Source organism: Lepidochelys kempii, chromosome 7 (assembly GCF_965140265.1).
Source record: "Lepidochelys kempii isolate rLepKem1 chromosome 7, rLepKem1.hap2, whole genome shotgun sequence".
NCBI lineage: Eukaryota > Metazoa > Chordata > Testudines > Cheloniidae > Lepidochelys > Lepidochelys kempii.
Window position 1 is genome coordinate 115,682,575 of NC_133262.1, and position 24,243 is coordinate 115,706,817.

At 41.7% G+C, this 24,243-nt stretch overlaps 1 protein-coding gene across 3 annotated transcripts in view; it reads right to left on the reverse strand.

The window, feature by feature from the left end:
* Positions 1 to 24,243, reverse strand: part of ACSL5 (acyl-CoA synthetase long chain family member 5) — a 43,485-nt gene that overhangs the window by 13,596 nt on the left and 5,646 nt on the right. For all 3 annotated transcript variants that reach the window (XR_012160144.1, XM_073354974.1, XM_073354975.1), the window contains exons 2-11: positions 12,275 to 12,440; positions 11,407 to 11,515; positions 9,302 to 9,366; positions 9,100 to 9,201; positions 8,580 to 8,679; positions 6,986 to 7,164; positions 5,089 to 5,121; positions 4,755 to 4,806; positions 3,993 to 4,066; positions 3,205 to 3,282 (exon numbers count right to left, since the gene is read on the reverse strand). Coding sequence is in view for 2 of the 3 variants with exons in the window: in XM_073354974.1 (XP_073211075.1) it covers positions 3,205 to 3,282; positions 3,993 to 4,066; positions 4,755 to 4,806; positions 5,089 to 5,121; positions 6,986 to 7,164; positions 8,580 to 8,679; positions 9,100 to 9,201; positions 9,302 to 9,366; positions 11,407 to 11,515; positions 12,275 to 12,430 (948 nt within the window). In the remaining variant the exon portion in view is untranslated. The remainder of the gene's footprint in view (positions 1 to 3,204; positions 3,283 to 3,992; positions 4,067 to 4,754; positions 4,807 to 5,088; positions 5,122 to 6,985; positions 7,165 to 8,579; positions 8,680 to 9,099; positions 9,202 to 9,301; positions 9,367 to 11,406; positions 11,516 to 12,274; positions 12,441 to 24,243) is intronic.

A 24,243-nucleotide genomic window follows, 5' to 3' on the forward strand; every position in this document is an offset into this window, starting at 1 on the left:
CCCTGCCTCCCTCCCTCTGTGAAAACAATGGCAGACAATTCTTTCATGCCTTTTTTCCAGGGTCCTGTCTGCCAACCCTGCTCAGCCTGCTGTCTGCCTGGATGATTGCAACCCCAGGCAGGCAGTGGGCTGAGCGGGGCCAACGAATGGAGCCCCAGACCAGCAGTGGGCAGAGTCTGCCTGTGGCTCTGGCTGCTGGCTTCTGCCAGCTGGGGTCCTGGCTGCCAGGGTCCTCCTCAGCCTGTGGCCATGCTTGCCATATCATGGCAAGCATGGAGCCTGCTCAGCTCACTGTCCCTGTACATCTCCTGGGTGCTGATGGCAGATGTGGTACTGCAAACAGCAATTCTTTCCTGGCCTCTGCCACTGAATGCCTCCATGCATTAAGCTGTGCCCTATCAGTGCAGGAGGACTGCATGAGCTCAGAAAACAGGTCATTGCAAGTGTTCCCCCCACCTCCTTCTAATCTGTGATAACCTCAGGGATGGAGATGACGGGGGAGCAGAGAAACATTGGCTTTATGATTCTGAGGGGACTGCATGGTCACCTGTGCTGCCAAGTTCTCCACACTGGCCAAATAGGAAATGAAATTCAAAAGTTCCTAGTGCTTTTCTTGTGTACTGGGCTAGTGCATCTGAGTTCAAAGTGCTGTCCAGAGCGGTCACAATGGAGCACTCTGGGATAGCTCCTGGAGGCCAGTACCATCAAATTGTGTCCACACTACCCCAAATTTGACCAGGCGATGTAGATTTCAGTGCTAATCCCCTTGTCGGGAGGAGTAAAAGAATCGATTTTAAGAGCCCTTTAAGTCAACAAAAATGGCTTCATTGTGTGGATGGGTACAGGATTAAGTCGATCTAATGCTGCTAAATTTGACCTAAACTCCTAGTGTAGAGCAGGGCTCAGATAGCTAAAAGCATGTGGTGAGAAGTGTTGCTTGAATCCACTAGTTTAGTATAGCAAAAAATGACAGGTTTCAGAGTAACAGCTGTGTTAGTCTGTATTTGCAAAAAGAAAAGGAGTACTTGTGGCACCTTAGAGACTAACCAATTTGAGCATGAGCTCAAATGCTCATGATGCATCCGATGAAGTGATCTGTAGCTCACGAAAGCTCATGCTCAAATAAATTGGTTAGTCTAAGGTGCCACAAGTACTCCTTTTCTTATAGCAAAAAATGTAACCCAAGTGGGGCTAGCAGACTGCAACTATGGAGATAGTTGCATGCTGAAAGCGTGTGTGTGAGAGCAATCCATGTGGGAGCTACTTCAGCAAGGCATTGTAAGGCACCCAAGGTTGCAGGACAGAGGTGACATTAGTTTGGATCATACCCTGGTAAATCAGTCTCCTGACCTGTACTGCAATGGTTTTGTAAACCAATTTGAGATATTCACAGGTCTGTGTGTTCACTCATCCAGAGGGCTTATAGTATGTTTGAGTAATGCACCAGTTTGTCTGTCCACATATGTATTTAGATTAGAGTTGTCAATTAATTGCAGTTAACTCAACTCATTAACTCAAAAATTAATCACACTGTTAAAACAAAAGAATCCAATTGAAATTAAATATTTTTGGATTTTCCTACCCTTTTCAAATATATTGATTTTAATTACAACACAATTAAAAGTTTACAGTGCTCACTTTATATTTGATTACAAATATTTGCACTGTAAAAAAGGATAAGATGTATGAGCTGAATTGAAAAGTACTAAGTACTGTTGTGCTTTCATGATAATGAGATTGCACTACTTACAAATTTAGGCTCTGAAGTTTTACATGGTTTTGTTTTTTGAGTGCCATTATGGAACAAAAAACCTATGAGTCCATTTAGTCCTACTTCTTGTTTCTCGTAGCAATTGGATGAACAAGTGTGCTTACATTTACTGGAGATAATGCTGCCCACTTATTTACAATGTCACCTGAAAGTGAGAACAGGTGTTGGCATGACACTGTTGTAGCTGGTGTTGCAAGATATTTATGTGCCAGATGTTCTAAAATTCACATGCCTCAGCCTTTGTCCCAGAGGACATGCTTCTGTGCTGAAGAAACTCAGTATAAAAATAACGTATTAAATTGGTGACTAACCTCTTTGGCCAAGAATTGTATGGCTGCTGTTTTACCTGCATTCTGCCATGTATTTCATGTTATGTGAGTCTCAGATGACCCAGCACATGTTCATTTTAAGAACACTTTCACTGAAAGTGACAAAAATGCAAACGATATACCAACATGAGATTTCTAGAGATAGCAATCAACCCAAGTTTTAACATTCGGAAGTGCCTTCCAAAATCTGAGTAGGATGAGGTGTGGAGCATGCTTTCAGAAGTCTTAAAAGACCAACACTGATGTGGAAGCTACAGAACCACCAAGAGAAAAGTCAGCCTTCTGCTGGTGGCATCTGATGCAGATGAAAGTGAACATGCATTGGTCTGCACTGCTTTGGATTGTTATTGAGCAGAACACATGTCCTCTGGAATGGTGGTTGAAGTATCAAGGGACATATAAATCTTTAGCACATCTGGCATGTAAATATCTTGTGAAACTAGCTACAAGAGTGCTGTGCCACGCCATCCCCTGTTCCTCACTTTCAGGCGAGATTGTAAACAAGCAGGCAGCAGTATCTTCTAATGAAAAGACTTGTTTGTCTGACAGTTTGGCTGAATAGTGAAGGATTTTAGAAAGCAGACAAGTTAGGACACAATATAGACTACATGAGATGTTGAGAAGGTAAATTGGCAGGCTATTAACCTTCTCAGAAGAGTACAAGAATGGCCAACTTCACTGGGTGGCCTGATGCCTTTAGATCTAAAGGCAACACGTTAGCAAATTAAAGGAAAGTTTATATAATGTGTAATGTAGCCTGCAGAACTTGTTGCCAAAAATATTTAGTTCAAACCTTTATTGGCAAGTTTCAAAAGAGTTTATATGGCTAATCAGAACATTTGTTACATTTGTTTAGTGGTTGGTATGCGCCTTGGAACATGACTATTAATATCACTAAATAATGGTTTTAGAGGTTGCCCTATGGGCCAATCTGGTATTGGCCACTCACATAAATCAGTAGCTAACTGTGCTACTGAGTTAAGTGTACTATTTATTGTAGGATTGGCTGCATGACTAGAACAGCTATACCAAGGTCCTTCCTGTAATGATCTGGTAGAACATAAGGAAACACATACATAAATTAAGGGCTTGGTTTACTCTTACCTGTACTACTCTCTCAAACATGTGAGCCAGAGGAAGATAGGACACGGAGATGTCTGAAGTCTTGCAGTCAAATGTAGTCTACAGGGAAACAGAACAGCATTGAGGCAGGAGAGGATAGTCATGCCACAGCAGTTAAACATATCTGTTAATTCTGTTAACTTCTGTATTGAAACAGCAGGTAATTTTACACCTGCTCCATCCTACTCAGAGGTTTGGAGTCAGAACTTTGGGGAAAAAATACCACTGAAGTTAGCCACACTCCCTCTATCCCCTATGGTATCTGCAGTCCTTGTCTAGAAGTAGGTTTCCCCGCCTGGTTTGGAGCCAAGTCAGGCACTCTTGAAAGCGTGTCTTGTGTTCCTTCTAGGAGCATGTCCATATAGGGACACTCAGGAAAGTTAGACAAGCCCTAGGAAAGGCCCAAGATGGGAAGTTCAGATCCTCATAGGAGCAGCCAGGATTTAAATATTTCAGATCTTGTGTTCTGGCTCAGATCCATTCCTAGGACTGACTACTAATTTCTGTAAAAGATACATTCATGTTCTGGCTTTGTACATGAGTGAGGTTAGTGGTCTTAGGCTGGTCTACAGTGTAGACTTGTCCATTTCAAAGCCCTGAACACAGTGTAGGCTATTGTTAAGTTGACTGTGGCAACTCAGGATATATGAATATAGTTTTGTGGAGCTGGGTGGCTTAGACAGGAGATCTTGCATTACAGCCACTTCAAGCCTGACCCTCCAAAAGAATAAGCACCAAGTTAGTCTGCAAATGTGAAAGCAGCAACTTACCTCTGTACTTTTAAGGAAAGCAGCAGTATTTGCAACAACGTTTTCATGTGTGAGCATGGCTCCTTTTGGGTTACCTGCCAAAGATCATGGGGAAAGAACAAACTGATGGCAGCCAGAGCCACTAGGGATCTGGCAAGTTTTACAGTTTACATTTGCTCAGTCACTTGTACATTTGCAAGCCCTCAGGAGATTGATTGTGGTATGACTATGTAGTCATGAGACAGAGCTTTTGGATCAGAGATGAAAATCACCACTACATAAATTACATCTAATGCAAGTGTGCCCAGAACATGGCCTATAGAATCCTGAGGTTCGGTCTAGGAGTGTCTCTGGCTAGGCATGTTTTAAAGTGGAGGGGAGAGCTGTAGGTTTAAGGGATAACATGCCTGAGATGGAAGGCCAGATTCTGAGACTGGTGAAGCTATTCACTTGAGTGGAGTTGCATGGATGTAACAAAAGGAGGTTTTTGGCTCATATCTGCTATCCCTCTATAATGGCTTCAATTTTTATGGTTTTAGTGTGTTGTATGAAGCCTCCTGCAGTTATTCACTACTGAATGACAAAGCAAGATGGTCTCATTTGATTGCAAGTACCATCAAGCAGCTTGTTGATCACAGAAGGAAGCTATATTTTCTGCATTTCATGTCTTGAGAAGTTTCCAGTATTCCCCTCTTGATTTAATAGTCTCCCCTGATCCAAGGGAAGAAAAAATTCAGAAATGACAAAACAGACTTTAGTGTCTGAACTCTGCTTGTTACTTACCTGTGGTTCCACTGGTGAAACAGACAACACTAAGATCCTCAGGTTTAGGAGGCTAAAAAGATGACAAAAGCAGTATTAATTTCATAATCAAGATTTTTTTTAAATCCTTCTCCCCATTACTGTCATATCTGGAAGGTGCTTGGACAAGCCAGTAGCCAAATCCCTAGCTTTTCTCCCTTTTCCAGCAAGGCCCTGCTTGGGTTTTTATTTTTGTAAGTTTGAGGTAGAAAGGAGAGGATCATTGTTGACTCATTGTTATGGTGGAGAGGCCTCTTCAGAGAGGCAGGTTTGCAGTGCTTTCATCAAAGAAAGATTAAAAATTTCAGTAACTTACAACAGGTTCTCTTAAGTTGTTCCTGCCCAGCTCCTGTGTCAAGATAGATAAAAAAAGACAGCTTTAACACATTGTAATATCAAAGTAAATGCAATGTAAGCAGGTGAAACAAGCCAGATGGGGCATGTGATTGTTTAGTCAGCATGCATTTTGCTGGTGTCAAGGTGTAAACTCATTGCTAGGCCTTCCCTGCACTGCCACAGCAATTACTGCAGAGCCCTCTTCAACATACTCAAAACAATTAAGTACAAAGCTGGCTGTGAAAAGCTACAGCAGATCTCACTAAACTGGGTGACAGCATGTCAGATGAAATTCTATGTTAAGTGCATAGCAGAAAATAATTCTAATTGCATGTACAAAACAGGGTCTAAATTAGCTGTTACCACTCAAAGATCTTGGAGTCATTGTGGATTGTTCTCTAAAAACATCTGCTCATATGTAGAACAGCCATAAAAAAAGCTAACAATGTTAGGAACCACTAGAAAATGGAACGATAATACAATGGAAAATAGGTCACTATATAAATCCATGGTACACCCACACCTTGAGTACTGGGTGTGGTTCTGGTTTCCCCATTAAAAAAGGATTCAAATTGGAAAAGTACAGAGAACAGCAACAAAATTTAAGAGTATGGAACAGCTTCTATAGGAGGAGAAATGAAGACTGGGACTATTCAGTTTAGAAGAGAGGGATAGGATAGAGGTCTAGAAAAATCATGAATGAGTGGAAAGGTTATATAATCCCTTCTCATAAGAACTCTGGTCATTCAGTGAAGTTAGGCAGGTTTAACAAAAACAAAAATACAGAAGTATTTCAAGATGCAGTCAGTCAATCTGTGAAAGTTGTTGCAGGGGATGTTGTGAAGGCAAAGAGTATAACTGGGTACAAGAGAATTAGATATGCTCATGGAGGATACAGCCATTGCTAGCTATTTCTAAGATGGTCAGGGATATAACCCTATGCTCTGTATTTTCCCCAAGTCTTTGGCTACCAGATGTCAGGAACGGACCACTTGATAGTCATCCTGTTCTATTTATTCACTCTGAAGCATCTGGCAATGGCCACTGTTAGAAGGCAGGCTACAGGGCTAGATGGATCATTGGTTTTTATCAAATATGGCCATTAGGTTCTTAATATTCCTATCCAAGAGGTCCAGCAAGTCTGCCAGCTTGTGTTAGGCTGTAAAACTTGCTGAGCCCATGCATATTACAAGTTACAGCTCTAGAATCTTGTGCTTTAGATCTCCAGGGCTAGCTCTCTCCAGAAGGAGCTTCCAGTTAATTTCTGGAGAGCATGAGGGAACTCAAGAGGTTGTACAGACATACCTTAGTTGGCTATTGTTCAAGAGCTGCAGAAAGTCTGTCCATTCAAAAAGGAGTTTCTGCAAGGCTTACCAGTTTGATTTGACTGAATTTCTTATTCAAAAGTCTGTATGTTGTTATTTAAGGGAGCACAGATTAACCCCAACATTGCTATTGTATAAAAAGCTAGACATTTTGAATACCAAGTATGCCTACTTAAAACACAAAAAAGAGGAGTTTGTAATAGGAGGAGTGTTGTATCTAAAGAGGATAATACTAAGTTACAGCTTCTTAATAGGTGGTACATGACAGAGCCATGGAGTGTAAAACTAGGGAAACTCCAGTTACCAGTGTAGTAAACATGTCTAGTGTCAGTATTGACCTAGTCAATACATTGCTGTCTCTTCAGATTGTTTGTTCATACCATTGAATGTTCAGTCTGAAGCTCTCAGACTAGCAGTGAAATTTGACTCTGGCTTCAAATCAAGTCTCCTTGAATGAGCATATATAGTAAGCAAAATCCTTCTCTTACCAAGTAGCTGTATTGACCTTTCCCTGAAGTCACCAGATAGGCTGTCAGTGAGGGATTCACATACCTCAGCTTCCTGAAGCGACAGGATCTCAACTCCTTCTTTGGCACCTTTATCTTTGATCTCATCATCAAAGAGATCCATCAGAATGATTGTCTTCAGACCTGGGATCTTCCCTTGCTCACAGTTTTCAAGCAGGACTTGTGCCTTTTCAGGTTTGTCACAGATCACAATGGAGATGTCACCTACAGGAAGGGAAGAGCCCACACTTCAGAAACCTGATCCAACTCCTGCTGAAATTATAGGAGCCCTGATCTGACCCTTATTGAGATTAGCCATGGATTGATTAGAGGTTAAAGGAAATTCAGGTTCTGTCCTTCAGATCTTTCAACATGTTAAGTTCTCATTTGAAAGGTTGCAGCCAAAGCCAATAGTTGAAGTTAACAAATGCTCTGCACTCAATTACTAGGGTTACAAGTCTGGGCCTCTACTAATGGAGTCATACCAGGGCTGGATTTGACTTACAATATACAAGTGTCAACCACTGCACCCTGCCCCACCAAAAAGGGCTTTACATTTTAGTTGTACACACAGAAGTGTAGCTTCTCAACAGGGGATAAAGTTTTAATGCCCATCAATTCTTTCCTTAAGTCCAAGATGGGAATTGGTCATTTTGAGTGACTGAATATCCCACTGTAAATACTTGCTTCTTTCCAGCTAGCATATATCCCAAGGAGCATTGGCCTCAAATACTCTGAATTTACAGAAGCCTTTTACATGTGTTTTTAGTAATTGCATGTTGTGGTAAGACAGTAATGGAACACTAATGAGCAAGTGACATGTTCAGACTCAAATGAATCTAATTAGATTACAGCTCTGTTGTCCCAGAAGACTGAACCTGTTGCTAAGGTTAGCTTGGCTTGTAATTTAATTTGTAAAGATTTTACAAGTTGACTGATGGTCTGATTCTGTTTAGCAAATCTTGCCTTTGGTTAATTTTAACAAAGTTCTGACAAGGAACTAAGCAAGATAAAGACCAGTGGAAGAATCAGTGACCCAAGGGAAGACTTGAAATAGACAAGAGGGCACTCATTCATTTTACTAACTTTGGATCTAATCACGTTGACAATTTTGTCTTCAATTAATCGCATAGGATCTCAGGCAAACCAAATTAAGTGCATACTTAAGTGTTGGCAGGATTGGGCCTTTGTTTTACCCTTTGTTTCAATTGTTTAGAGTCTCACCTCAAATTATGAGGATACTGCACTGGTTTGCTTTTTCTGGTTGGAGAAAGTTTGTAGGGGGTCTTATTAATAAGTGAGATACAGATGACCCAGTTCCTTCCAATCTCTTCCCAGTCCTTAGAATCTAGTGGACAGTCACCAAAGCTTAGTACAAGAATTCTCCCAAGAAATGTGGTGGTAGGCCTATTGCTCAGGTCATGTCATCTTACAGGATAGGCATTGAGAAAGTAGTGGTAGCTACAAGTGTGCTGAGAGTTTAGGGCCAAGTTGCAGAGCTGGAAATGAAGAGGTCTAGGTTTGTTAGCTAGTGTAGGTCTAACAGTTCTGAAAAGCCACAACTGCTATGAAACCTGAAGCAGAAGAGAAGCATTGTTAGGTCAGTGAAAGTGGAAAGGAAGAGTACATAAGGTTTTTACCTTTGTTAATAATAAATGCAATGGCATCTGGCCCCAGAGTGTCATAGAGTGGAACAGCGACCATTGAGTAAGTGTAACAGGCATATTCTGAAATGATCCACTGCACAAAAGTAGTAAGAAATAGCACTGTTAGAGAAGCAACTACCCTGAGTTTGTTACCAGAGATGTATGGTTGTTCAAATGCTTTTGCCAGAGCAAGTTTAGTAGCCTGTAGAGTAGCCCCTCACACATATACATCTAGTATAGATTTATATATGAACTGCTTGTTATGGCATCCAGAACCCAGATCTTCATGGGTAGTCCTAGGCAGCCACCTGGACACTAATGAACAGATACAAAAAGGCGATTGGAAGGAAGACAGCCTAAGCCCAGTAGGAGATCTGATTACTGTTCGCAGATCATCACTTGGAGCCCAATCCAACCCCAACCCTGTTTAAATAAATTGGGGGCACTCCACTGAATTTAGACTTCCATGAGTGCTGGACAGTTGCCCATAGCTAGGGTTCTGCTCGTCACTTACCTCTGGTCTATTCTGAGCAAAGATGCCAATAAATTGGTCTGGTGATGGTTTACATCCTTTGAACAAGAGCCCTGATCCCAGGTATTCAGCTCTGTCTGACACCTGCAGGAATAGAGGAAGTAGTTTTGGCTCATTACCACTAGAGACTGCTACAAGGTGCTGATCCATTCTTTGGACTGTATATAAAATAAGTGGAACTAACCTGTTTGTAAGTCAACCACTGATATGGCTGTTTTGGTTTTCTATACCCCAAACATGGTCCATTTCCTAAGAAAAGTTGGGAAAGTTTGTTATGAAAATTTACATAAGTTTTATATTAAAAACTGATCTTCATTTATTGGGCTGTCTTCAGTAAAACATGGTAAGCGCTTTGTTGGCTCAATCTTATGTAGTTAAGTGTTTTGCTAGAACCTTTATTTAGACAAGTATCTTTAACCCTGAGAAGAGACTGCACAAGAGATCAATCTTCTAAACGATCAAGGAGAACAAGAATTTGTGCGCCCCATAAAGAATGTTTCTTGGAAAAGTTATTTGTCTAGAGAGCAAGAGAGTTGGGTAGCAATTACCCAAGCATAGCCAGAATTGAGGTACTCAGTGGACTCCAGAAATAGAGATGAGTATCAATGTTCAGGAAAGTACAAGAGAAACTTGAGAAAAATGGAGTTTTAGTGGAAGTTTTTGCAACATCTCTGACAAAATTTATCTTCAGGACAGATCAAGTGTTCAACTATTGATTAGAGTTCTGAATGCTTCTGGCTGTGATTATGTCTCTTTTCTGAGCTTTGATTTTTCAAATTTTTTGGGAGTTGTTCTTTGTGTCTCCCAACACCCATTTAACTACACCAGCACGCTGCCCCTGCCCTGCCTCTCCCCCCCACCACACACACTAAATGCATTAAAAAAATTAGCATTTGCCACTCATTCACTATTTTCTTTAAGATCTTTTCACCCAGTCAGGTAGCTGCAACAATACCATCCAACTCTGCTGGCCCTTCACAAGATTTTAAGAGACATTCTGACAGGCAGTTACGGCCATTGCCCATTTTTTCCAAAGTCAGAGTCAGTTCATGGATTTGCAGATAAAATTGGCTAAAAATCAAAACAACTTTCAGTGTTTAATTGGCAATGCAGTCCCTAGCTGAGTCACCTTATATGGAATGCTAAGTGCTACCTAGCTATTGGTGCACTCTTCCAATTGAGTGTCAAATCCAATATTTGACCTCAGAATAATGGCATCCTCTGTGTTTTAGAGTTCAGGTTCTTGCCTTTATACTAGGATGGAGAGACATTGAAATTTAAGCTTAGGATATGATCTTCAGTTAGCAAACCTGGAAGTCACCTTCAAACAAAGAGGGCTTTTTGATTGCACACAGTTAGCTACAAGCAATTCCACCCACTCATGTTGGTTAATGTGAAACCGTAGGCTCGTGCACTGAGCCTCAATGAGCACTATGCATTTCCCACTCAACTAGGTGCACAGCTAGCTAAGAAACTGAAGTGACTGGAAGGGCTTTTCTTCCAGAACTCAATTGCATGTGAATAGTTTACACTGCTTTTGTACCTTGTGCAATGGGCTAGTTTGTTCAGCAACAAAAAAAATTCTTTCCTAGCATAGTATTATCCCAAGGCTTTATTCATGAGCCATAGGCTGCATTAACACTAGAAAATTTCACTCCCCCCCTCCCCCACCAATAGTGGCCAAGTATCCTGAAAGCAGACACCAGTGGTGAATCTAAAAAAGGATTTTGTTGATCAGGAAAAGCCTTGATTCATCTCTTACAGCACAGCCAAATGTTTCCAAGAGAAGTGATGGAATCTTCATTGCTTTGGACTGTGGAATTAGCCTGGCCAGACAAGACTTTTGTCCAGTCTATTGAAGGCAGTTTTACATTGGCAGGATAAAGGATCTGAGATGGTCTGATCTAATAAGTTTATAGAGAGGTGTTGGTATCTTGAGAGCCATTTGAAGGGGTAGGAAAGATGCAATACTGTTTATTTGGATACTTTGACTTGGGAAGTCTACTGATTTTCCTTTATTTAATGTGTTACTATTCCCAGCTTTTTATGTCTGGTGTGCTGTATTTAAAGCACAATCTTGCTCTCATTAAGGGGGTAAGCCACAGACCTCAGACTGAATTCAATCTATGCACAGTTAGAACCCTCTCCTAGAGAAGGTCCAGAAGAGGAGAGGACAATTTAGCTGGGCCTAGACTAGACAACAACATCCCTTCTGGCTTCAAGTCTGTGTAGCTGGAACAAACATTTACTTCTTATGACCGAGATGATTAAGAACAATATCCTACTTACCAGACACATGGAGTCCTCTTTGGAAGGCCTCATACAGAGTTTTGGCATCCTCATAGTAATAACTAAGCAGCTTGTTCTCTGGCAAGAAAGTACTTCTTCGGGCACCTCCCTAGGGTCAGAGCACATGTTTGTAAGCGTTGTTGCAGAGCAGTGAACTGAAAGTCAGGTGTGTGACAGGCAGCTACTTCCTCCTCCAAACCTCTCCCAAAACCCCTTGGGGGGAGCTTTAACACACAAGCCTAAGATCAGTTAGGGGGGTTTAAATTCCTCCTAAACGTCTGCTTGTTCATTGCTGATTAATCCATCCACTGTAGTCTCCAACACTAGAAAGCCACTGTAAGTTCAGGTAAACTTACTTCATCCTCCTTTATAATCAGACAGCCAGGGTGTTTACACAACTAGTAGATTCTGAAATATTGCACTTATTTTAGCCTCAGGACTGACATGTTATCAGATAGCTATTTCAATGAACTCATCAATAAATTGAGTAATTGCCACTGGTACCACTCAAGTAATCTAAAATGGTGCTGTTTGGTCACAGCTAACAGCACACCCCCTATTAAGATTAAAGGAACAGTGGATTGAGAGTTTTGAGATTTACCCAAGGTCTTTCATGCTCCTACTCCCCTAAAGTTTAGGCATCAAATCAGAAGTCTGGCCAGATCTCTGATTGGAGGACTGAAAGAAATTCCCCTAATTTAAGTCTTTTGTTTTAGTTAGCCCCCATATAAAAACAAAAACAGGTTTTTAAAAAAAAAAACAAAAAAAAACACTCATTCACCTATGGCAAAGTTTTCAGTTGTGGCTAGATCCCATTGAAAGTCAAAAAGAATTAAGCATTTTGCTTATTAATCAATGTAAGCATTACCTGAATTCCTATTGACTGGTTGTTCAGGTCAATGGGAGGTGTAATGGTCTTTGGTCTGGTTATTACCCATAAGAAAATTGTAGCTCCAAGAGTAATAAGGCCAATCAATGCTGGTGTTGGGAGTGGTGAAAACAAGAAATGAAGTATCCAAATCATGGTGCTGGACCTGAGCAGAGAAACAGAAGGTTCAGCAGTGTTCTGATTAATGTGAATGGCTAATTTTAAGTACAAAATAAAATGCAAGATGTTTAGACAGGTGCTATGGGTGCCAAGTATGAATCAGTTAAGTGGGTTGCCTTTGAAGACCCCCTCATCCAGTATGTAATTGACACCATGCTTATGCAATGCTGTAGGTCCACTGTCTAGTTCTCAAGTCACCCATCCAGTAAGCCTACTCCACCCACTGTGAACACCAATAGACTCCTCATTCAGGAACGAAGATCAAGAACTTTAAATGGGGGAGGGGGGAGCTAGGAGGTTGAGAGGAAGAAGTAGTATCATTAGGACTGCATGATTACCACTATTGAAAGAAGTGGAAGTGTTAAGATTTGGAGGGGCTAGAGGCCTTGAAGTTTAGTCAGATCTTGCCCCAAAATCTTTCAGTGATCTAGCAGAAGCTCTAGACTGAACAATGAGAGGGGAAGAAAGGCAAGAGCTGGAAGCTGCTTGTTGAAGGAGTTCAGTGGCAAAAGGACTAAGGATAGATGGGAGTCACACGAGTCGAAGGGAAGAAGTCAAAGGTAGGTTTTTCTTTGATGCCGGTTGCTAGAGCATTCTTGCATGTTAAGTAAGAAGAAGAAAAGGTAGCTGCTAAGAAGGAAGTAGGGACAAGGAAGGCAAATGGCTAGGAGTGGGGGAGGGTTGAGGCAGAGACTAGATGAAGACTCCTTTTCCCTATCACTGAGAAAAGGTATTTTAGATTGGAAGGGCAGGTTCTCAGATAGTCTTGAGCAGCTATATGGATTTAGAAGTTTTATCCCTTTCTGTCCCCAACACCTATCATCTTACATTAGGTTAAAATGGTCACTGCTCTGCCTTGTGGATTTCATCTTTGCATTAAAAAACAAGGGAAACATTTAATAGCTGTCCAGCTAGTATCTATTCCCTCTACAGGAAAAATGCCAAGTCTGGTCATTTTTGTTGATATAGTCTTGTCCTGAAAACCACAAAAGAATTGTTACTGAGGTATTTGTTTAGTAAATTAGTACACTTCTGAAATGCCAAGGAGCTACATCTTGATCTCACATGTAGCCAAGATCTGGCCACCTGTTTCATGCATAAGTAGTGCATGATGCCCACATTGTAGAGCATAGAAGCTTTCTGTAAAAACACTATCAGTGAAGCAGGAAGACTGAGAAACCACCACAAGAAAACCCTAAATATGGCAGAGTTCTGTTTCAGAAATGGTACTGGGGGAAGAGAACTGAAAGTGGAACTGCCCTAAATATAGGCTATTGAAATGGTAAAATAGGTGAAGCTTTCCTCTACTTTAATATAGGATGCAGAAAGGATAGTTTTTCAGCTCTTTGCTTATGTGTAGGCTAGGTACTCTCATCTTGGTGTCTATTACAAAAATGCATCTTATGTAGATTATGGCTATGTCTACACTACTGTGGTAAGCCAACCTAAGTTACACAACTCCAGCTATGTGAATAATGTAGCTGGAGTGGACATAGCTTAGGTCGACTTATTGCAGTCTCTACACCATGCTCCTCTTGTTCCCAGTGAACTGCTAGGTTGACCAGAGAGCACTCTGCCATTGATTTTTTAGCAGGTCGAGTGAAGACCTGCTAAAAATCAACACCTGGTGCATCAATCCAACAGTAGTGTAGACATAGGCTATGTCTCGATAGCTTTCTGTAGGTGATTCAGAATGTGGTGCATCCATAGCTCCTGACAAGGATGGACCTGGGGGTAAGACTAATGGGAATAAGGAATTTAGTTCCTGTTCTTGATTCAACCCTTAACTTCATGTTGTGTTTAAAATGAGCTGACCAAGTTTGCTGCCTGGAACTAGGCATTTTGCTCAAGTATTATTTTAGCCATGAGCTTGAACCAGACCCCTTATTGCAGTTCCCATCAAACTTAGATCTGGATTCTGACTTCCAGTGCCTCTTAAGTGTAACAGCAAACTAGATCTGAATATCCCAAGTTCTGAGTTTGGGTGTATGAGATCCACATCTGAATTGGAATTTTGCTGGTACTGCCTATCTTTATGATGGGCCAGCCCATAACCATGGATTTAAGCACAACTAATCACTGGGATGTTAGATCTAGTTCTGAGTTTCCATGTTTGTCTTTGTATAGTGCCAGAGTACAATGCTGTTTTTCTGGTAGCTTCAAATAGAGGGGATGCCATGGTTTTTGCCAACAAGTAGGTATTATTTCTCATTCTATGTGGCTAATGTTTTCTGATCATGGGCAGGATTGTTTCCTTTCCCCAAATGTATTTTCTTCACTCTGTTTAGTAACTGAACTAGTATCTTTTAGCCAAGTCTTATGTGGGGGGGGGGGGGGGAGAGAACTAGTAAAGGATGAGCAGGGCAGGATGTGCCATAATTGTCAGTTTTTGGATTTCCTGAAACATGCTTCAGAACCAACAACCCCGCCTCCCAAACCAACTTATTTAAAATCATTTAAAATGTAAAAGATCACAATGTACACGTGGCACAAGTTTGTGCCAAGTCCACTTTTTCATGCTATTTTTGCCCACCTGCTTTCAAATGTCTCTAGTGGAGGAGAAAGGGCAGGCTCCTGAAAGAAAGTGGGGAGGACAAGGCTGCAAAATAGCATGCTTCTCCCACTTTTTTGGGGTAGGGGGTGTGGGGGGGGGGAGAAGGTCAGATGTTACATGAACTACTGGAGATCGATCAAGTGAAAATTAGGACAGAACAAGGGCTTTGAAATTGTTAAGTATGAATATAATATTGACTTCAGTTAGGCTACAGGAATGCTCAGACCAGAGCTGATCATGCTGAGTAATATTGTCCCATTGTTTCTTGAGGCAGTCTGCCTGTGTCTTATACTCAGACTGTAAGCTTTTTGGGGCAGGGATCCCCTTTTCCCCCTGCATTTGTGTAGCCCTGGTCCAGGATTAGGGCTGCTAGTTACTATGATAATACAAATATTTAGTCTGAGAGCTGGTCAAAAAATTGACAGACCAGTTATCAAGTTTTACTGAAATATCAAATTGGACAGAAGTACATTTCTGACAAGAGCACATTATCTGGATAATATCAAATTACTCCAATAAGGCTGATGTGTTTCATTTGGTTTGGTTTTGCAAGGTGTTTTGACTTTGTCCTATTTGGGACAAGTGTCAGAAGTTAGTTTTCTGACCAGCTGTGCTTAGGAATTGCTCCTTTTTGCAAAGAGTAAAGATTTTGAAAACAAGCAACTGACATCTTAAAATTGTACAGTAGAACCTCAGAGTTAGAAAAACTAGAGTTAAACTGACCAGTCAACCACACCTCATTTGGAACTGGAAATACACAATCAGGCAGCAGCAGAGACAAAAAAGCAAATCAGTACTGTGTTAAACAAGCTATTAAAAAAATAAAGGGAAAGCAGAATATTTCTTCTGCACAGTAAAGTTTCAAAGCTGTATTAAGTCAATGTTCAGTTGTAAACTTTTGAAAGAGCCACCATAGTGTTTTGTTCAGAGTACAAACAACCTCCATTCCAGAGGTGTTTGTAACAGAGGTTTTACTGTAGTTGAAACTCATCCTTGGCATTAAACAAAGGATGTTAGCTGGGTCACACCAGGCATAAATTTGCCCCAATGTTCTTCTTATTTCTACAGCCTGGAAATAATTGTGTCCTCGTTCACATCTAATTGAGGTGTTAGTTCTCCTGCATGTACAGACTTATTTAGCAGTGAACACAAAGGCTAATTAGAAGGAGCCCACAGCTGCAGTCTTTCCTTAACTAAAGGATTGTTAAGTCAGTTCTGTTGATTGTTAAAGCTTTTCTGAAAGAAGCACATGGCAGGTAACAGGAATTGATGCTTTATTTTGGGTCATAAACATAAGCTGTCAGACTTCAGGTTACATTTACTATCCCTAGCCATTTTTATGTTTCATAGTCCAAAATACACATTTAGTTTATTTCCATTACACTGGTTTTCCAGACAGGAAGTAGGGGATTCCCTGGGCATATTTGAAACAGAACACTCCCAGTACCAAGTCTGACCTAGGACAAATAGTTCATATTGACTGGTTCTTTGAACCATGTATTTAAGATACAGTTTGAGATATGAAGCCAGCTTCTGTTTGTTTACACCAGGTTGTTTTACTAGCCACTTGAGATGTGCAGCAGAAATGCTATGTGCCATTTTAGATACGTTGAGACACCTGGCATCTGATTTTCCACCCGTGGCAAACACCTGTGCTGCTACTGGTTTCAGTTAGTGGTCAGTGCTCAGCACTTTGAGGAGCCAGGTTCAATGCATCTTAAGCAGATTACTCTGCACCTCTGGTCACCTTTGAAAGTTTCACCTTACAGTAGTAAGTTCTGTGCTCCTTTTCAGGAGTGGTGGCCCCTGCATGATTTGTAAATCAGAGCAAAATTTGGCCTATAGAGGAACTGATTTGGTTCCCTATTTAAAAAAAGAGGGGGAGGGGGGTTTACAGCTTTTGAATCCTTTTGGCAGTTCATTCTCAGACACCTTCACTTCAACTAGGGCACTCTGGGTTTTAGTCTTGTTGTAGCACAATTTCTGCTCTTGGTTATGACTAGGCAACCCTACTGAAGCCAGTGGATTTACATGGGTTTTAACAGAGCAGGATTTAGTCCTGTTGCCTTATGGTTAGAGGCAGGAGATTACAGGATTGCAAAGAGCAAGTGATTGAGATAACAGACCAGTGGACTCCCACAGTGGTATTTATTCAGGGAAAAGTCTTGAGGCTGTCAGTGTTTGACCCAAGGATGTACGTACATGCATTTTGAGGTCTCACCATCTTTAATGGTCAACCTTCACTCCTATTAACATACATCATAGCTACATGTACAGGAAAGGGAGAAATATGTACATCATGTTCGCAATGTCCCAACACTGCTCCTCTATTTCTGTGTCCCATTAGTCTAATTCACTCCTCTGCCTTTGAGGAGACAGCTTGATCATGCCAACTGCAGGATTTAGCAAAGCTGAGTAAGTTGTGTTCTGTGGTAGTTCTAGATACAACAATTACCATTTCAATCCAAGAGATTAATGCTTCCTTGTAAATTAGTCAAAGTAGGAATGGAGATTAAAATAACCCCCCAAAGTGGGCAATATGATGTTCAGGTAACCCTGTCCCATTCCTAATCCAAGAAAAGGAAGTTAGAGGATCAGCTGGTATGGATGCCAAGACACTTATTTGGGAGCAGTTGATTTCTTACATGTGTTATTCATATCTTGTATGAAAGTCAGACATCTGGACCACCTCAACTGGCATCCACCTTCTCTGGTCATGGCCAATAAGGTTTCAGAGGAAGGTAAAAGCCCAGAATTCACTTTGCCAATAAGCTGTTTTGTATGTTCTGGTTGTTGTAGTTGAGAATGTTCTTACCCCATTACTCACCTAGATTGTGAGCATGCAGGCAGCCTTAATTCTGGAATTTACTTCAAAAACCTTAATTCAGTCCCTTTGTGCTTATGCTACAGTCTTCAGTTGCATCACCATACATTATGGACAACCTTAATTTTGCCATTTAGCCTTCAGATATTGGACTTTGCAACTTTATTAGTTTTCTTAACAAGAAGCATGAAAACATTAAGTTACACACAAACCACATTAAGGGAAGTCAAACTCCATTGCAACATCATATTGACACCCACAGGGGCCATCAGCATGGTTAGGACCTTTAGTCTCACTACACAGACTTCTGCTAAGCTAATGGAATACTGTATAGTAGCACTGGTATGCAGTCATCCTCTAGACTAGCACTATATGGGGATGAGACACTTGGCCAGTGGGTTTTATAGACATTTGCTGAAAGCAAAGGAATGGTGAACTCACACACATTTCATTCCAGGCTGTGGAGAGTGTCTAGTGGGAACAAATGCCTGTCCATTCCCCTAAACTTGACCCCTTCTGCCCTGTACCAGTCTTGTCTTTTCCACCCATAGCTCCTTGCCCCAACCCTATTCTCATCAAGGGAGCCCACTCTCCAATCAAGCTTCTCATGACTGTCCCTTAGCCCCACTAGTTGAAGTTCCCTCACAGCTCCATCTCTTGCACCCCCACCCAAGCATTCCCATACTCACATCCCAGTCCCCCTTCTCCAAGTCTCCTCCCCCCCCCCCACACACACACAGGGCCAGTTCCCATTCTTCCCCCTCCAGCCTAGTTCTTGTCAGATCTCTGCCTCACCTCAGCCCAGTTCTTTGCAATCCCAGGATCCTTTCCCAGCCTCTAATTAACGTCTTCCCCTTCCCACAGGCTCCTTTTCCCAATTTAATCCCATGCTTTTGCTTCTGGGTTCAGCTCTTGTCCCTCCACTTTCAATTTAGGCAGCTTCTTCCTCCTTGGAGCCTGAAGGCTCATCAGGGATGGGGAGGAAGAGGCAATGAATGAAAGCAGAGACAGGCCCCCTGCTCTGAGGCTTGCCTACACCTAGCTGAGGTACATGTGGAAAACAGCTACACCTGTAACATTGCTATTACAATGTACCGTCCCCAGCGTAGACACAACTATGTCAGTGGAAAAAATGTTTCTGCTGACATAGCTGTGGTCACTTGGGGAGGTGGTGTGTACATTGGCAGAAAAAGACCCCTTCTGTTGGTGTAGGTTGTCTACACTATGGAGGTTATGCAGACAGAATCTCAGTTCCAGTGTCTAGAGCCAACATGACTGAAGCATCCCACAAGTGCAATAGTGAGGAAAATCCTGCATAATCCCAAGCTGGAGCATGCTCTGTTCAGAGCCTAAACTGTGGCATCTGAGCACGTGCCAACTGCAATTTCTCCAAAAGCTCACAACTTGGTCACATTTGATGATATTTTTATGTGATAGGCCTCTTCCTGTCCCTACCATTACCACCCCCCTCCTGCTAAATGAGCAGTCCCTGCTCCAGAGCATATAGGAAATAACTTCCCACAGAAGGATTCAGAGTTTCATATGGACAAACTTTCCTCTAGCCTTATCCTTGAGGAAAGTTGATTTTAGCTGATACTTTCCAAAAAACAGCTTCAGGCAGACATCTGGCATGGAAGATTTCAGCTCAAATAGTTATTTTTCAGTTCCTTAAAACACTGCCAAGCTTCATCTTATAATAGGAAGTATCAGGAAATGTTAAATAGGTGGGGCTGATAGCTAATTGTTGCAGCCCACAGTCATTTTAGATATACAATCCACATTCTGAGCCTAGTTTTCAGACACTGGGGCATTCCAGGGCAAACTGGAGCCTGATTAGCACTTTCCTGCTCTCCAGCTTGCTCCAGAGCAAGTGGCTTATCTAGCTAGTACAAGGGACTAAATTGGTCCCAGGCAGCCCCTTGATAGGGAAGAAACAAGCCAACTCTTCAGGTCCTGTTGTGGGGTTCTGCCCTCTAGCATGTACTGACCAATGTGGGCTGTTAGAGATTTTATCTGGATGGGAAGCTAGCAAGGCCATCTGCTCACTGCCTTCATGATCCTCCTCCCAACAGTCACCTGCTAACTATTGTCATCAGTAAGGCACCATGCTGAAAAAGTGTGCTAAAGTTCATTTAAAAATTGATCTTTAACAGGTTTATCACCAAAGAAATCTCAATCTCAGCACTGTGTCCTGAGATGCCAAGTGCATGCAGTTTCATTAGAGTCTAAATTGCTCGGAGAGCCAACATCTAGGTTAGTCAGTGAACTCTAACCTGATTCAACTGTTATTTACTACTCAAACAGAAAATGTAAAGAATTGATTCACTGAGCAACTGCTTTCTCACCCTCACTAACAGTCCAAGGCAGAGCCAGATTAACTATGCTGGACAAAGATCAGAGACTAGAGAAGGAGTGAAATTGTGCCCCCCCCATCCCCATCTTGATTTTTGAAGAGACATAGGGATTAGGAGGTGTTTTACAGAAGCAGAAAGCTGTAAATCCCTTGTGGCACACCTAACGATTGCATCACTGGGATGTTTGATCCACAGGATGGCTGGGAGAAGAGAATCTTCAAGCCAACTGACTAGTCTCCCCAGGAATCAAAATTTAGGGGTATGTGGCCTCTTTAGAGTCCCCTCGTCCATCTGCCTGTCACTCTTGAAGACACTGCTAATGTCCAGAGGTCATCCCCCACACCTTACAGTGAGAGAATCAGTTCTCCTTACATATTCACTTAATCATCTGCGGATCTGAAGCAGAGGAGTTGCCCAGCTCCAGCCAGGATCTGGACCATGGAGTATCAAGGGTCAAGTCTGGGCCATAAATGCCAAGACAACCAGGAATACATAGCATTGAAATCAAATCCTCTACTTAGTAGTGAGCCTAGAGTCCAGTAGAGGCAGTTCTCCCACAAGAGAGAAAAGGGCATGTGAGTAGATACATCATGTGTGTGAGACAGTCATGAATGCAGGGTCACATCCTGCAACATTGAGCACCTGGAACTCATTGGCTTCAGCTGCTCAAATTCCACTTTAATTGGCATTGCCAGTACCCCTCAATCTGGTCACAGTTAGTTGTCTTGCTTAACTGAGTGATAGACCACCAAGGTACACAGGACTGTTGAGCCTGATCAATGGTCAGGGATAATGTGCACCAGAATCAGAGTGCAAAGGCTTACCTTTTATCAGAACAGTTTTATTACAGTGGTACCAGTTGCACTGCTGTACTCAAGGCTGTAGGTTACTTTTTTTTCTTTAATTGCACCTTACTCCTTTTTTAAAGGATTTCTAAAGGCTCTGTGGAAAGTTAAAGCAAATAAGACTGTATGCTTCTACTCATTGTGGATTTGAAAGTTCGACTTAGAGTTGATTTATCCTATTAGGAGAAAAAACCACTGAGGGGTGGAGATATAGTAGGGAGGGGGAAAAAAAAAATCTAATGAAGAGGGCAATGCAGGTGGTCAGAGTTATCTTTAGCCATGTAGAGGTAAGGGTTAATCTGTGAACCCTATGGCCTACAAGATCAGAGGATATGTGGATTCCTGTGGCATAGGCACCACAGGGAATGGGGATGCAATACAGTATATGGGACAACCTCTTATTATATTCTCTTCAGTTGGAAGTCAGAGACCAGGACTGAATTCATAGGCACCTTTAAGAGGTTATTGGGCACATATCAGTGAGATGCGGATCATTTGCAAAGTGAGATGTTGCTGCCATCAATTTGCAAACATCTAGTAGATAATACGGTGATAAGTAACAGTCAGCATGGATTTGTCAAAAACAAAGTGTCAAACCAACCTGATAGCTTTCTTTGATAGGGTAACAAGCCTTGTGGCTAGGGGGAAGTGGTAGATATGGGATATATCTTGATTTTAGTAAAGCTTTTGATACTGTCCTGCAGGACCTTCTCATAAACAAGCCAGGGAAATGCATCCTAGATGGAGCTATTAGGTAGGTACAAAACTGGTTGGAAAACTGTTCCCAGAGAAGAAAAGGAGTACTTGTGGCACCTTAGAGACTAACCAGAGAGTAGTTATCAGTGGTTCAGAGTCATGCTGGAAGGGCACAAGTGTGTCCCACAGGGGTTGGTTCTGGGTCTGTTTCTGTTCAATATCTTAATTGATTTAGATAATGGCATATAGAGTACACTTATAAAGTCTGTGGATGATACCAAGCTGGGAGGGGTTGCAAGTGCTTTGGAGGATAGGATTAAAATTCAAAGTGATCTGGACAAACTGGAGAAATGGTCTGAAGTAAATAGGATGAAATTCAATAAGTACAAATGCAAAGTACTGCATTGTACTTAGGAAGGAACAATCAGCTGCACACATAAAAAATGGGAAATGACTGCCTAGGAAGGAGTACCATGGAGAGGGATCTGGGGGCATCGTGGATCACAAGCTAAATATGAGTCAGTGTAACGCTGGTGCAAAAAAAAATAAGCCACCCACCACACACACCATTCTGGGATGTATTAGCAGGAGTGTGATAAGCAAGACTCGAGAAGTAATTCTTCTGCTCTACTCAGGCCCCAACTGGAATACTGTGTCCAGTTCTGGGTGCCACATTTCAGGAAGGATGTGGACAAACTGGAGAGAGTCCAGAGAGTGTGCAACAAAAATTATGAAAGTTCTAGAAAACATGACCTATGAGGGAAGATTGTAAAAAATTGGGTTTTGGAGAAGAAAAGACTGAGAGCGGACATAAATTTTCAGGAGGAAGAAAAATTGTTCTTAACCTCTGAAGAGAGGACAAGAAGCAATGGGTTTAAATTGCAGCAAGGGAGGTTTAGGTTGGACATTAGAAAATTTTCTAAACTGTCAGGGTGGTTAAGCACTAGAATAAATTGCCTAGCGAGGCTGTGGAATCTCCATCATTGGAGACTTTTAAGAGCAGGTTAGACAAACACCAGTCAGGGATGGTCTAGATAATACTTAGTCCTGTCATGAGTGCAAGGGACTGGACTAGATGACCTCTCAAGGTCCCTTCCAGGTCTATGATTCTATCACCATAGGAGTTTTACTCATGGTGGCCATTTGGCATGCCTAGAAAAGGGTGAGAAAAGGGTGAACAGAAGGATTGTGGCCCTACATGGGTACCCATCACTGTTATTTGCACCTACAAGTGATAGCAGTAGTGCTCATTCCAAAGCAAGTTCACTGCCAATTGCCTTTGATGTCCTAAAGCCCTTTTAGGGCTCAGTCCTGCTTCAGAAAATTAGACTTTCCTTCAGCTGCTGATTGACTGGGCCTATTAGGTTTTCAATATCCAGCCAGTCACATAGAAGAGAGGAAATCTACAAGCAAGAAGCAGAGTGGCTTGGTTGGAGGAATACAAGGCTGTGATTGAACAATTGCTAGTTGTATCTGCTATCAAAGGCAGGTCATTTTGCCTACTGGCTCAGTTTTCCCAACTGTGAAATAGGGTAAATAAGTTATCCTCCTAGATGTTATATGAAAATTAGTTACTTTGGCATTTTGGACACAAGAAATACAACATAAGCATTAAATATTTTCCGAGGATGAGAGGGGCCCCAATTCTCCTCACACACATGAAAGTCAGGAAGAGTACAGCTGACATTTTTGGAGTTGCACTAGCATAAAAGAGTAGTGGGGTGGGTGGCTGCAGGGGAAGGAATCCTCATGTTTAACATGGATTGCTTTCCTCAGGGTCCTGTCTAGCAGTTTAGTAAGCTTACAACCAGGGAAAGAAACCTTCAAGGCATTCAGAAATGCATGAGTTATTCTCAGATATGTCATTTTACTCTCAAAATGGAGAGTTTGGTACAACACGCCCTCCTTGTGGCCAGCTCTCAGCTATAACTCATGTTCTTTGAAGGTCATTCATTTGTCTTCTCTACTGCAGAAATCAAAACTTCAGGAGAGTATTCCCTTTCTGAAGTTTGTGAACACCACTTCACCTTTTAGATGGCAGTGATTTCTGGGCCTTGACTAATTGAGACAACTCCAAGCAGTATTGCTCAAATAAGGCTAAGGGTCCTTTTAATCTGATGTCCTAAAGCTTTTTGACTCAGTGTTATACCAATGACAAGTGCTTTACTCACATGGTTATAATGTAGACAAAGAAACCTGAGGGGCTAGACAGATTTGTTTATATAATCTCAAGCAAAACATGTCAGGAACAAAACCTAGGTCTTCTGATCAGTCCTATTCTGTAATCACCAATATAGGTGATCTCCCTTTAAGGTTCCTAGTCAGAAGGAGTTTACTATCTTTCTTGGTTGACACCTATATACTAATTAGGCCTTGTTTAGCCAGTTTTAGATAGTCAAGCTTCTTAAGGTATCAGGGTCGCAGCAGTGTTAGCCTGTATCCACAAAAAGAACAGGAGTACTTGTCGCACCTTAGAGACTAACAAATTTATGTGAGTAGAAGCTTTTATGGGCTAC